The sequence below is a fragment of the Pristiophorus japonicus genome, chromosome 3 (assembly GCF_044704955.1).
Source record: "Pristiophorus japonicus isolate sPriJap1 chromosome 3, sPriJap1.hap1, whole genome shotgun sequence".
Classification (NCBI taxonomy): Eukaryota; Metazoa; Chordata; class Chondrichthyes; family Pristiophoridae; genus Pristiophorus; species Pristiophorus japonicus.
This window is the reverse complement of record NC_091979.1, coordinates 233,322,436-233,337,165: the sequence shown is the minus strand read 5'-3', so window position 1 is coordinate 233,337,165 and position 14,730 is coordinate 233,322,436. Positions and strand designations below refer to the sequence as shown.

Below are 14,730 nucleotides of genomic sequence, written 5' to 3'. Positions count from 1 at the left end.
TTCCAAACTCGAGGCAATACAAGCCCAGTCCGTGCAACCTGTCCTCATAATGTAACCCTTTTAGCCCCGGTATCATGGAAATTATATTTAAAGGGGGACATGAGGAGAATCACTGACCCCGCCTAATGATGACGGCTTACCTCGTACTTTCTGTAATTAACCAGCAATGCCAGGAGGACCACACCATCGTAGCCATGCTGCACTCTGCTGGACGTCACGGAGAGAATCTGGAAAAGAGCAAGGGGGAAGGGAGCGGAGGTTAGCGAGAGAGAGAGAGAGAGAGAGACAGATGCCATGATACAATTCCCGACGTGCAGAGCACCACTTTGCAGAGCTTGTTTACTGCCAATCAGCACTCCCAGAAAATGACAGAGTTGTACCCAGCTTTATCTCATCACTCCGAGGTGGTCCAAAGCATTGCACATAGACCGGTTTAGTGCAGTCGCTGCCGGTGTGTCGGAGTTCTGGTGGAGCTGGTCACCCCAGTAAGTGGTCTGAGCGTCTTTATGTTTAGGGGTGCACCTATACTACCAAACGCGAGCGTAACTCGGGGGTAACAGTAGATATCTGTGTACCTCTCCAAATTCTTCTTTCAGGCAGCGCATTCCAGATCATAACAACTCGGGGAATTGTAACAAATTTGGGAGAAAGAAAATCTGGGAAATTCCTCTCCGACCCCCGTAGGCACTCTGGTCCTGATTAATGTCATGCAACAACTACCGTATTTTGCTGTGTGAAATGAGTTAGAGCACTCCCATTGCAGCTCCTAATGTTCCTAGCTCACCGGCTGAGGGGGACGGGAAGGGGGCCAGTCTCCAGAACTAATGTCCTGCCTTTGAGGACGACCAAATTCACGAGAAACTGTGGAAAAACACTCCGTGGAACATGGCGCCATCTGGTGGCTGCACCTGCAGACAGACATATTCTTTCAGAATGGTCAAGACAGGAAACAGTCTGATCCGTGAACAGCACTTGTCCAATGCTGATTGTCTCTGTAAATAAACACTGACCCAGTCCTGCCCTAAATCTACACAGTATTTACAGCACAGAAACAGGCCATTTGGCCCAACAGGTCAGTCAGTGTTTGTGCTCCACATAAGCCTCCTCCCACCCATCTTCATCTCACCCAGTCAGCATATACTTCTATTCCTTTCCCCCTCATGTGTTATCCAGCTTCCTTTTCAATGCATCTCTGCTATCCCCCTGTGGAGGCAAGCACTTGCCCAAAGAGGATGAGTGGGATAGCAAGGCAGCAGAACCTCGGGACCACCCTCCCACCCCCTCCCTCGGCCACAGAAAGTGCGCCTAGAGCTGTGTGCTTTCACAGCCTGCGCCTTGTTTATAGTGTGCCCGAGGGTCGCTGGGGGGGTAGTATTCGCACAGAAGTGTCTTCGCACACTTTTTGGATGAATCATAGAACGGTTACAGCACGGAAGGAGGCCATTCGGCCCGTCGAGCCCGTGTCGGCTCTCTGCAAGAGCACCTCAGCTCGTCCCACTCCCCCGCCCTTTCCCTGTAGCCCTGCAAATTTTTCTCCTTCAGGTACTTATCTAACTCCATTTTGAAAGTAGTGATTGAATCTGCCCCACCACCCTTTCAGGCAGAACATTCCAGATTCCATCCATGGAAAAATGTTTTTCCTCATGTCGCCTTTGGTTCTTTTGCCAATCGGCTTAAATTTGTGTCCTCTGGTTCTTGACCCTTCTGCCAATGGGAACAGTTTCTCGCTATCCACTCTGTCCAGACCCCTCATGATTTTGACTGCTACACAAATTATCATCACCCTTTGACTTATCGGCGCAACAGGGAGTCTGCAAAACAGAAATGCACTCAGTGTAGAGTGCACGGTCACAATGATAGAGAAACGGAACACACAGAAAGGAATATTGGAACAGGGGGAGGCCACACAGCCCCTCGAGCCTGTTCCCCATTCAATTAGATCATGGCACATCTGTATCTTAACTCCATGGCCCCAAGTGTCGGCCCGCGCCGAAAACGGCGCACCTCCGAGCTGCACGCCTGTCCTTCGCGCCTAAAAGTGCGCTAGAAAAAAACTGCGATATCCTCCGGCTCCTCGGAGCTCGATCTCAGCTTGGTGCAGCACGCTCTTCACAGCAGGGAGCGGAGCCAAACACTCGCGCCGATTCTGTAAGTAATGGGGGGGGGCGGGTCCAATTTAAATGAGCCAACGTGGTGCCGGCAACCCTGCGCGTGCGCGTTGGAGCGTGCGCGCACGCGCAGTGTCAAACAAACATTGGCACTCAGCCATTTTTAAAAGGACTGGAAAAAAAGTGAAGATTTGTCTCGGACCCCTGCAAAGGCTTGTAATTTAATTTTTGTGATATTTCTGTGTGTGAGGGGGCGCTTTTAGCAGCACTGTTGAATAAATCACCTGCTGAAATCAGCGAGTTTAGCTTTTCACTGCTAAACTTGCAGAACCGGTGCTGCATTGGTGCATGCAAATTAAGGACTGTGTGTTTTGAGAAATAAGAGTGCCAATTCAACTTTGCAATGGATCAACGTCCACCAAGAACAAAGAATTTCTTGCATGAGGAAGTAGAGATATTAGTCAATGTAATTGAGCAGAGATGGCAGGAGCTAGATACCAGCAACAGAGGTCGCATAAAAGTGCCACCAAAAGAAAAGAAGAAACGTTGGAACCAAGTTGCAGAAGATTACTGCGCAGTGGTGAATACCATGAGATCTGGAAGTCAGTGTAAAAAGAAATGGCACGACCTTGGTCAAGTAGTTAGTGTAAGTAATATTTCCCATTTTTAATTTAATCAAAATTGTAACCTGGCTATCTGTATGTCCCACCTTGCAGACTGACAAACTCTGTAAAAAGTTATATTTTACTCTTTGCAGAAGAAATTGGCCAACAACAAAAGGGAGGCAACTCGGACAGGAGGAGGCGTGCCCAATCTGCATCCACTGACACCCTTGGAACAAAGGATAGCTGCTATGATGAGTCGTACATGGAGAAAAGCAATCGGTACAGCACAAGCTGGGCCCGCACGCGAGGAAGAGGGTAAGTCCTGAAAATGCATCGTGGCCCTTTAAATCAACCTGCTGCCTAACCTGCTATGTGTGAGAGTACTCATGCCACCCATCCGACCCCCTCCCTTGCTGTTAAGCATTTGACTGTTCTGATGTATTTTGCAGAACATGATGATGATGATGATGATGATGACGATGACGATGTTGCTGCTGCCAACCGAGGATCCTGAGGGTACAGAACAAGAACCAGTACAACCAGCTGCAGACGATCCAGACTGGATGATAGCAGCGATGACTGAAATGTCTGCAGGGGAGAGCTTCCAATGTTTATGAGCCCCCATCAAGGGGCACCAGAGTTTCAACCCCTAGCATAGGTCTTGGTTCCACCTTCCATGGTTTCGCTTCCGATGTTGCGGGTTCCAGTGGTGCTGCTGGTATAATGCAGCATTCTACAGTCAGTGCACTACCGTCCCAGCCTGCGCCTCCCTCTCGCATAGGTTCTGGTTCCATCTACTATGGTTTTGATTCCGACGCTTCAGGTCTCAGTGTTGCTGCTGATATCATGGAGCAGTTTACACCCATTCGTCCAACATCCCAGTCCACGGCTCGCACTCGAGTGCTGTCATCTGGAACACCGAGCGCTCCACCATCCCAGCCCGAGCCTCTCTCTCTAGTACTGCCATCTGCAACACAGAGCGTACTACAGTTCCAGCTCGAGCCTCTCCCTCTAGTTCTGCCGTCTGCAACACAGAGCATCCCACCGTTCCAGCCCGAGCCTCTCCCTCCAGTTTAGCCGTCTGGAACACAGAGCGTCCCACAGTCCCAGCCCGCGCCTCCCTGTGTAGTGGTGCCGCTTGCAACACCGAGCGTCCCACCGTCCGTGCCCGCGCCTCCCAGTATAGTGCTGCCACAAGGCAGACCCAGGCAGAGGAGAAGGAGATTGGAGACACGCTCTCCGGAGATGCAGCGTGCAACAGATGCGGATCAGGTTGTGGCATTGGGTATGGAGACCAATGAGCTTACCCGATCACTCATCGGTGGCGTCAGTGCAGTGGGTGAAGAGTAGACGGTCCTGACGGGAGAAATAGCAGTAATGACACGGGAAATTAGGGAGGGAATGTCCGAGGGAGTGCAATCGACGGCACAGGCCGTCAGGGAGGGCCTGGTTGGGGTAGCTGCTGCAATAAGGGCACACAGCCCGGCCAATCAAATGACACCCCCATGAGAAAATGAACATTCACTGAGATATGGATGAGACATGGTTGCAGCCTTTCTTTGCTGCTTTTGTTCTTGTTCTTGATGTAGCTGTAGAAGCGTTTTTCAAATTGAAAGTGTTTTGTAAGTTTTGTAACTTTACAACTTATAAGGGATCTTATGGTTTTTAAGTGATCTTAAATGCTCTCACATTTTTTTGTATCTTATTTAATTTTGCACCTAAAAAGTGATCCTGAAGTTTAAGTGTCCTTCAGAGTGTAAGATTTTTCACAATGAAACTGTTTTGTAAGTTTTGTAACTTTACAACATAAAAGTGATCTCAGGGTTTTCAAGTGATCTTATAGTGTAAATGCTCTCACATTCTGTAAATTATTTAATTTTGCATCTAAAAAGTGATCTTGAAGTGTAAGTGATCTTAGAATGTAAAATTTTTCACATAGAAAGTGTTTTGTAACTTTACAAGTTTAAGTGATCTTCAAGAGTCATATTAAAAAGTATAGTTTGATACAACAAATATTTTGTTTGTGACGTTAACATTTCAATAAAATATTTTTTCATTAAAACTGTTTCATGTTCCATTAACACAACACAACGTAGGAACAACTGCAAAGAATAAACATGTCCATACGCAAAAGTGGTCGCAGAGCCCTCAGGTTGAAGCGTTCACGGATGAGCTGCTGGCGCAAGGCTCGAGCAATCGTTAAAGGGGCACGATGGACGGCCCTCCTCCGACTTCGTGCTTCGGCATCAGGCACTTGCATGCTTTCCTGATCGTCATTATCATCCACATCATGCTGTTCCGTAATACTATCATCATGCACTGGACTCTCACGTGGGTCTTCTGGTTCCACTACCAGCTCCTGCTGCCTCATAATGGCTAAGTTATGAAGCATGCAGCACACAACAGTGAAGTGACCGACAATCTGAGGAAAGTATAGGAACTGTCCTCCGGAATGGTCCAGGCATCGGAATTTCTGTTTCAATATGCCAACGGTCCTCTCAATGATGCTGCGCGTCGCAATGTGCGCCATGTTGCATTGACGGTCAGCTTCTGTCCGTGTCATGCATAGGGGCGTCATGAGCCAGGTGGTCAGGCCGTACCCTTTGTCTCCCAGTAACCAGCTCTGCTCTTCTGGCTGCTGCTCAAACATGTCAGATAGAATGCTGTCACATAGGATGAACGCATCGTGGGTGCTGCCAGGGTATCTCGCATCGACTGACATGATGCGCTGCTTGTCGTCACACACGAGCTGCACATTGATAGAGTGGAAACCTTTCCTATTCCGGTACTGCTCAGAATCCTCGCAAGGCTATGTGGGTACAATCAATGCAGCCCTGTACCTTTGGGAAGCCGGCAATCCTGAAGAAGCCCACAGCCCTCTCATGGATCGCTTGTGCAGTCATTGGAAAATTGATGAAGTCATTCCTTCGCGCATACAGTGCAGCCGTGACCTGGTAAACGCAGGCATGAATTGCACGTTGAGAGATGGCACACACATCTCCAGTTGTAGCCTGAAACGATCCCGAGGCATAGAAAGAAAGTGCAGCTGTTACCTTCACTGCAACAGACAGGGCAGTTGGCGTTCTGTTTCTGGGCTGCAAATCTGCTCTCACCATATTACAGATCTCAGTGACAACTTCTCTGCGAAAACACAGCCTTTTCACACAATCAGCCTCGCTCATGTCCAGGTATGAGTGCCTGGCTCGATACTGTCGACGTGGGTAAGGTCTCCTGCCCATCAACCTACGGGCTACGAAGTTCCTGGTGCGGTGAGCTCTAATCAATTCTCTCCTATGCAGTGAATTGATGGTGAACCATTGCGTAATAAGTGGTGTTGACAATGCAGCACCCATTCTGCAAATTTAAGTGTAAAACTGTCTATGTGGCTGCCTCTCCCTGTCCAAATGGCCTCAGTCCCCCTCACAGCTCGAAGGCTGCTGCTGTATCTTCTGCTGCCGTCGAGTCACTGACGCCACCCCTAAAGCGTGGCCGAATGGCCTCAAGCACCTTAAAGAGCTGCGTGTGTCCTGTGTTGATTCTTCGGCTGCCGGCCAGCCACTGATGCCACTGCTATCCCATGGCCGAATGGCCTCAAGTCCGTCCGGTGTTGATTCTTTGCGGCCAGCCACTAAGAGAATGAAGGCCTGCCTCAAGCATCGCAGCTCAGCTCGAAGGCTGCTTGCTGCCGCTGTTGGGGCTGCCATCGAGACACTGACGCCACACCCCTGCCTGTCTCCAACATGAAAGGCCTGCCTGAAGCACAGCAGCTCAAAGGCTGCTGCTGTTTCACACAGGTAGGAACATGGTTTATTTAATCTTTTCTTTGCTTATAAATTTTTATTCAGGTTGGATTTATTTGTATATTTGTATAAGTATAACTAAGGATTGATTGTAGAATTTAATGACTTCCCTTCCCCCCCCCCCGCACCACCTCATTCCCGACGCCTAATTTGTAACCTACGCCTGATTTTCTAAAGCGTAGAAAAGGTTTTTTCGAGCGTACAAAAATTTTCTGTTAGTTTGGAGTAAGTTTTCACTGCCGAAACTTTGAAAACGTAAGTGGGCCGACACGCTCCATTTTGAAAAAAAAATTCTGTTCCAAAGTGAAACTGTTCTAACTGACTAGAACTGGAGCAAACTAAATGCCGAGAATTCGAATTTCTAAGATACTCCGTTCTAAACCAGTTGCTCCAAAAAATCTGGAGCAACTCAGGCCGAAACTTGGGCCCCATATGTCTTGATACTTTGCCTAACAAAGCTCAATTTTGCAATATTCAATTGACCCCCAGCCTCAGCAGCCTTTAGGAGGGAGAGAGTTCCAGATTCCCATTCACCTTTGTGTGAAGAAGTGCTTCCTGACATCACCCCTGAACGGCCTGGCTCTAATTTTAAGTTTATGCCCCCTTGTTCTGGACGCCCCCCTACCAGAGGGTATAGTTTATCTATCCTATAGTCTCAATGGGATCACCCCTTAATCTTCTATAGTCGAGGGAGCCCCGCCTGTGCAGCCTGTCCTCATCATGTCACCCTCTAAAGTGTTGGGGCTCCCCGGTGCCCCGTTACTCAGTGAGGTCAGTGAGTGAAAACCACAAACACCACAAGGTTCCAGGTCCGAACCCCAGACTGTGCGGAGTTTGCTGAACCGGGAATGTCTGGGTACGGTGGGGAATCAGTCAGAGTTCCTGATCACTGTTGACCGATACCTGCTGAGGGTGCGCGTGTCTGTGTGCGCGTGCCTGGGTGTGTGGCTGTATGCGTGCGCGTGGGCCGAGGTAGTCTCGGCAAGCGTGCGCAGGCTACCGCTGCTGTCCTTGCATACTGCTCTGTACAGACTTTGGGAAATGTGGCGGTCAGAGACCTCAAATTCTGGAACACACCTGAGTGTTGAGCAACTGAACATGCCAACTCATTGCTGCCATGCTGACAGTGTAAATGGGATGAATCCGGCTTCAGTTCTGACGATGGGTACACACCCGAAACCTTAAAAACTATTTCATTTCTATTTGCTGGTACTAATTTTTTTTTTAAATTCACAGTACAGCAGCATTCCTGCTGGTGGCGATGCTGAGATAACATAGCACTATGCCACAGCGCCGCTGGCAGAAATGTTGTGGTACTGCAGTCTCATGACAGCCAACAGCGCCCCCAACAGTCATATATCATAAGCAGTCCCTCAGAATCGAGGAAGACTTGCTTCCACTCCCAAAGGTGGGACAGACATTCTTCAAGGGAAGGGGTGGGTGGGGCTGGTTTGCCGCGCGCTCCTTCCGCTGTCTGCGCTTGACCTCTTCACGCTCTTTGCGTTGAGACTCAAAGAACTCAACGCCCTGGCGGATGTACTTTTTCCACCTCGGGCGGTCTTCGGCCAGGGTCTCCCAGGTATCAGTGGTGCTATCGCACTTTACCAGGGAGGCTTTGAGGGTGTCCTTATAACGTTTCTGCTGCCCACCTTTGGCTCGTTTACCATGAAGGAGCGCCACATAAAGCATTTGCTTAGGGAGTCTCGTATCTGGCATGCGAATTATGCGGCCTGCCCAGCGAAGCTGATCGAGTGTGGTCAATGCTTCAATACTGGGGGTGTTAGCCTGGACGAGGACACTGATGTTGGTGCGCCTGTCCTCCTGGGGATTTGCAGGATCTTGCGGAGACATCGTTCACAGATTGCAGTGATTACAGCACAGAAGGTCCATAGAATCTTTGGCCCCAAGTTTCCACATGATTTGCTCCTGATTTTTAGGAGCAACTGGTGGAGAACGGAGTATCTTAGAAATCGGAATTCTCCACATTTAAGTTTTCTGCAGTTCTAGTCAGGTAGAACAGTTTCACTTTTGAACAGAATTTTTTTTTCCAAAAGGGGGCGTGTCCGGCCACTGACGCCTGATTTGAAAGTTTCCACAGTGAAAACGTACTCCAAACTAACTTAGAATGGAGCAAGTGAAGATTTTTGTAGGCTTGAAAAAACCTTGTCTACACATTAAAAAATCAGGCGCAGGTTACAAATTAGGCGTCGGGAACGAGGTGGGGGGAGGGGGGGGGAAGGGAAGTCATTAAATTCTACAATAAATCCTTAGTTATACTTATACAAATATTATACAAATAAATCCAACTTGAATAAAAATTTATAAGCAAAGAAAAGATGAAATAAACCATGTTCCTACCTGTGTGAAAGTGCTTCAGGCAGGCCTTTCAGGCAGCGGTTTGCCGTCGGGACCGACCGACGGCAAGGGGAGGGAGGGAGAAAGCTGCAAGAAGTCTCAGTGTTTGAGGCAGCCGTTTGCCATCGGGCCCGACGGACGGCGGGGGGAGAAAGCTGCAAGAAGCCTCAGTGCTGATCATGGAAGGGCAATGCGGTTTTATTAAAACATTTTAAAAATTGAACAGCCACAAAGAATTTGAATAGTCTCAAACAAGTACATGTGTCCCGAATATCACAGTCTATCTTTAATTACAGAATACACTCCCTCACACACAGAAATATCAAGAAAATTAAAATACAAGCCTTTGCAAGGGTTCAATAAACAAATTTTCACTTTTTCTGCAGCACTATTTAAAATGGGCGAGTGCCAATGTTTACTTCAGACTGCGCGTGCGCGAACGCTCCAACGCGCACGCGCAGGGTTGCCGGCACCAAAAAAACTCATTTAAATTGTACCCGCCCCCTCCTACTTACAAAATCGGCGCGAGTGGTAGGCTCCGACCCCCGTGCGCTGCGCCAAGCAGACATCGAGCTGCAAAGCGCTCGAGAATAGCGCGTTTTTTTTCAGGCGCCGTTTTCGGCGCGAAAAACGAGCGCCCAGCTCGGAGTGACGCCTGTTTTGCCGCGTGTGGAAACTTGGGGCCATAGAGTTTTACGGCACAGAAAGAGGCCATTTCCACCCATCGTGTCTGTGCCAGCCCAAAAAGTGCTACTTAGCCTAATCCCACTTTCCAGCTCTGGGTCCGTAGCCCTGTAGGTTTACAGCACTTCAAGTGCACATCTAAGTACTTTATAAATGCGATGAGGGTTTCTGCCTCGACGACCTTTTCAGGCAGCGAGTTCCAGACCCTCACCACCCTCTGGGTGAAAAAAGTTCTCCGCAGCGCCCCTATAAACCTCCGACAAATTACTTTAAATCTATGCCCCCTGATTATTGACCTCTCTGCTAAGGGAAATAGGTCCTTCCTGTCCATTCTATCCAGGCCCCTCATAATTTTATACACCTCAATATGGTTTAACCTCAGCCTCCTCTGTTGCAAAGAAAACAAACCCCACCTATTCAATACTTTAGTTGTGGCCTAACTAGTGTTTTATACAGTTCAAGCATAACTTCCCTGCTCTTGTATTCCATGCCTTGGCTAATAAAGGCAAGTATCTCATATGTCTTCTTAAAATGTATAAGATTCCGAGGGGGCTCGACAGGGTAGATGCAGAGAGGATGTTTCCCCCTCCTGGGGAATCTAGAACTAGGGGGCATAGTTCCAGAATAAGGGGCCGCCCATTTAAAACAGAAATGAGGAGGAATTTCTTCTCTCCGAGGGTCATGAATCTTTGCAATTCTCTGCCCCAGAAAGCTGTGGAGGCTGGGTCATTGAATATATTTAAGGGGAGATAGACAGATTTTTGAACGATGAGTCAAGGGTTATGTGGAGCGGGCTGGGAAGTGGAGCTGAGCCCAAGATCAGATCAGCCATGATCTTATTGAATGGCGGAGTAGGCTCCAGGGGCCAAATGGCCGACTCCTGCTCCGATTTCTTATGTTAACCACCTAGTCTATGCCGGTGTTTATGCTCCACACAAGCCTCCTCCCACCCCTCTTCATCTCACCCTATCAGCATATCCTTCAATCCCTTGCTATCTCCTGTATTTATCCGGCTTCCCCTGAAAGGCAGCATGAGTGAAGAGACTAAAAAGTTCAAACTTACTGGCACCAAAGATCAACGGTACATTCTCCCTCCTCGGCAAAGGTCGTTACGGAGCTAAACTACGGGCTCATGGGATCGACACACAGCGGTCGCTGCCAATCCCCACAGAATAGGGATTGTCATTGATGTAGATGGTGTTTGCATCAAAAAAATTTATTTTATCCTTGGCAAAACGCAGCAATGCTTTGGACATTCCTAATCCTAGTTTTGTTCATGATCTGGCATAAAAATATCATGGTTTTCAGCGCAGTTCATTCGCGGTTTATTACACCGACGTGCATTATATTAGTTGGACACGGATTAAACAGAAGGTGCGTTAAACACACCAAGTGTGGAACAGTACGGTAGCATCATGGTGATGTTACTAGTTACCAGTAATCCCGAGGCCTGGACTAATGATCCAGAGACACAAGTTTAAATCCCAGCATGGCAGCTGGGGAATTTACATTCAATTAAATAAACCTGGAATAAAAAGCTAGTGTCAGTAATGGTGACCATGAAACTATCAGATTGTCGTAAAAAACCCATCTGGTTCACTAATGTCCTTTAGGGAAGGAAATCTGCCGTCCTTACCCGGTCTGGCTTATACGTGACTCCAGACACACAGCAATGTGGTTGACTCTTAACTGTCCTGTGAAATGGCCCAGCGAGACAGTCAAGGCACCGAATTCTCTCTTAGGGATGGACAATAAATGCTGGCCTTGCCAGTGACGCCCACATCCAATGAATCAATTCAACAAAATCCTCGGTAATTGTTTCTCACCAGTTTGTGTGAACCACTCATTGTGCAGGTCTGTGGGGAAAGAGCAAGGGGGAGAGGGACTGATGGGACAACTCTTTCACAGAACTGGCACAGGCATGGCGGACCCCAATGGCCTCTTTGTGTGCTGTAAGATTTGAAGAGTGCCTGTGATAACTCAAAAAGCATTTAGCGCAGTGCAGCAAAGATGTGGTGTCGTGCAAAATTACACACACAGCAGTCTCACCCCAGCCCCATGTGCTCCGAGAAAAGTATTCAACATGTAAACAAAAAGGGGGAACAAGGATAGCCCATTCTCCCCGTAGTGTGTCTCACTGAGGCACACAGACCAGGAATGTCTGCAGTCTGATCAAACTGCTGGAAGAACGGAAGCAAACATTACAGGAAAGAAAGACTTGCACTTAGGCAGTGCCTTTCACAACCTCAGTGTGATATAGAGCTCCTTGAAGTCATCTACTGTGGTAATGCAACTGCTGATGTAAATCATCATCGTCATAGACAGTTCCCCCGGGATCGAGGAAGACTTGCTTCCGCTCTAAGAATGAGTTCTTAGGTGGCTGTACAGACCAATACGAGAACCACAGTATCTGTCACAGGTGGGACAGATAGTCGTTGAGGGAAAGGGTGGGCAGGGAGCCTGGAGCCGCACACTCCTTCCACTGCCTGCGCTTGTTTTCTGCATGCTCTCGGCGATGATACTTGAGGAGTTCAGCACCCTCCCGAATGCACATCCTCCACTTAGGGCGGTCTATGGCCAAGGACTCCCAGGTGTCAGTGGGAATGTCACACTTTTTCAGGGAGGCTTTGAGGGTGTCCTTGTAACGTTTCCTTTGCCCGCCTTTGGCTCGCTTGCCATAGACGAGTTCCGAGTAGAGCGCTTGCTTTGCGAGTCTCGTATATGGCATGCGGAGCTGATCAAGTGTGGTCAGTCCTTCAATGCTGGGGATGTTGGCCTGGACGAGGACACTAATGTTTGTGTGTCTGTCCGCCCAGCGGATTTGCAGGATCTTGCGGAGACATCGTTGGTGGTATTTCTCCAGCGACTTGAGGTGTCTACTGTACATGGTCCACGTCTCTGAGCTATACAGGAGGGCAGGTATTACTACGGCCCTGTAGACCATGAGCTTGGTGACAGCTTTGAGGCATCACGCGACAATGTCACCTGATCAGTTCCTGTTGGAGACAGCTTGTAGTCTGTGCGTTTGCGATGGCGTAAAGAATATATTACACGCAGGATGTCCCAAAGTGCTTTATAGAAATGAAGTACTTTTTGAAGTGTAGTCACTGCTGTAATGTAGGCGCCAATTTGTGCACAGCAAGCTCCCACAAACAGCAATGTGATCATCATCAGATAATCTGTATTTACTGATGTTGGTTAAGGGATAAATATTGGCAGTCCAATCACGTCTCAAGAAAGGCAGCGCTGACAGAATGGGCCAATCGGATGGTTAGAGGACAACTCAACCTCAGTGTTTTGGAACAATGTGGATGGATTAAGCCAAATGCACTCACCTGAAGAATGGCTTCAAAAATACTGTTAATCATCACGTACTCCAGGATAGTATTCTGGCTGATATTATCGGTCACCTGTCAATGAAAAAGAAACTTGTTGATGGGTGGGAGCCCAGAAATATATTTTTTAAATTAAACAGTTTCATTTTTGATCATTTCAATCCACTTCGCTCCTGAATTATTGTCCCCGTGTCAGCTTAACATGCTCTTCAGCAGGGGGCACTGGTGAGCAACCCCGCTGATGGCACCCTCTCTACTGCAGGGGCTGCGGGGGGGAGGGGTAGAGAGCGAGAGAGCGAGCGCGACAGAGAGCGAGCGAGAGCGACAGAGAGCGCGAGAGAGTAAGGGCGGGGGGAGAGGGGGCGCGGGCGGGGGGAGAGGGGGCGCGGGCGGGGGGAGAGGGGGCGCGGGCGGGGGGAGAGGGGGCGCGGGCGGGGGAGAGGGGGCGCGGGCGGGGGGAGAGGGGGCGCGGGCGGGGGGAGAGGGGGCGCGGGCGGGGGGAGAGGGGGCGCGGGCGGGGGGAGAGGGGGCGCGGGCGGGGGGAGAGGGGGCGCGGGCGGGGGGAGAGGGGGCGCGGGAGGGGCGGGGGGAGAGGGGGCGCGGGCGGGGCGGGGGGAGAGGGGGCGGGGGGAGAGGGGGCGCGGGCGGGGCGGGGGGAGAGGGGGCGCGGGCGGGGTAGAGGGGGCGCGGGCGGGGCGGGGGAGAGGGGGCGCGCGGGCGGGGGGAGAGGGGGCGCGGGCGGGGCGGGGGGAGAGGGGGCGCGGGCGGGGCGGGGGGGAGAGGGGCGCGGGCGGGGCGGGGGGAGAGGGGGCGCGGGCGGGGCGGGGGAGAGGGGGCGGGCGGGGCGGGGGAGAGGGGCGCGGGCGGGGCGGGGGGAGAGGGGGCGCGGGCGGGGCGGGGGGAGAGGGGGGCGCGGCGGGGCGGGGGAGAGGGGGCGCGGGCGGGGCGGGGGAGAGGGGGCGCGGGCGGGGCGGGGGAGAGGGGGCGCGGGCGGGGCGGGGGGAGAGGGGGCGCGGGCGGGGCGGGGGGAGAGGGGGCGCGGGCGGGGCGGGGGGAGAGGGGGCGCGGGCGGGGCGGGGGGAGAGGGGCGCGGGCGGGGCGGGGGGAGAGGGGGCGCGGGCGGGGCGGGGGGAGAGGGGGCGCGGGCGGGGCGGGGGGAGAGGGGGCGCGGGCGGGGCGGGGGGAGAGGGGGCGCGGGCGGGGCGGGGGGAGAGGGGGCGCGGGCGGGGCGGGGGGAGAGGGGGCGCGGGCGGGGCGGGGGGAGAGGGGGCGCGGGCGGGGCGGGGGGAGAGGGGGGCGCGGGCGGGGCGGGGGGAGAGGGGGCGCGGGCGGGGCGGGGGAGAGGGGGCGCGGGGGCGGGGGGAGAGGGGGCGCGGGCGGGGCGGGGGGAGAGGGGGCGCGGGCGGGGCGGGGGGAGAGGGGGCGCGGGCGGGGCGGGGGGAGAGGGGGCGCGGGCGGGGCGGGGGGAGAGGGGGCGCGGGCGGGGCGGGGGGAGAGGGGGCGCGGGCGGGGCGGGGGAGAGGGGGCGCGGGCGGGGCGGGGGGAGAGGGGGCGCGGGCGGGGCGGGGGGAGAGGGGGCGCGGGCGGGGCGGGGGGAGAGGGGGCGCGGGCGGGGCGGGGGGGAGGGGGCGCGGGCGGGGCGGGGGGAGAGGGGGCGCGGGCGGGGCGGGGGGAGAGGGGGCGCGGGCGGGGCGGGGGGAGAGGGGGCGCGGGCGGGGCGGGGGAGAGGGGGCGCGGGCGGGGCGGGGGGAGAGGGGCGCGGGCGGGGCGGGGGGAGAGGGGGGCGCGGGGGCGGGCGCGGGGGGGAGAGGGGGCGCGGGCGGGGGCGGGGGGAGAGGGGGCG

General features: G+C 52.9%; 1 protein-coding gene across 3 annotated transcripts in view; it reads right to left on the bottom strand.

Annotated features, from left to right (window-relative positions):
* The window catches only part of armh3 (armadillo like helical domain containing 3), a 222,651-nt gene that overhangs the window by 180,298 nt on the left and 27,623 nt on the right, over window positions 1-14,730 (bottom strand). For 2 of the 3 annotated variants that reach the window (XM_070876412.1, XM_070876410.1), the window contains 2 exons: window positions 12,888-12,962; window positions 141-227 (listed from right to left, as the gene is read on the bottom strand). In XM_070876412.1, the coding sequence (XP_070732513.1) occupies window positions 141-227; window positions 12,888-12,962 (162 nt within the window). The remainder of the gene's footprint in view (window positions 1-140; window positions 228-12,887; window positions 12,963-14,730) is intronic. The other variant, XM_070876413.1, reaches the window with a different exon arrangement.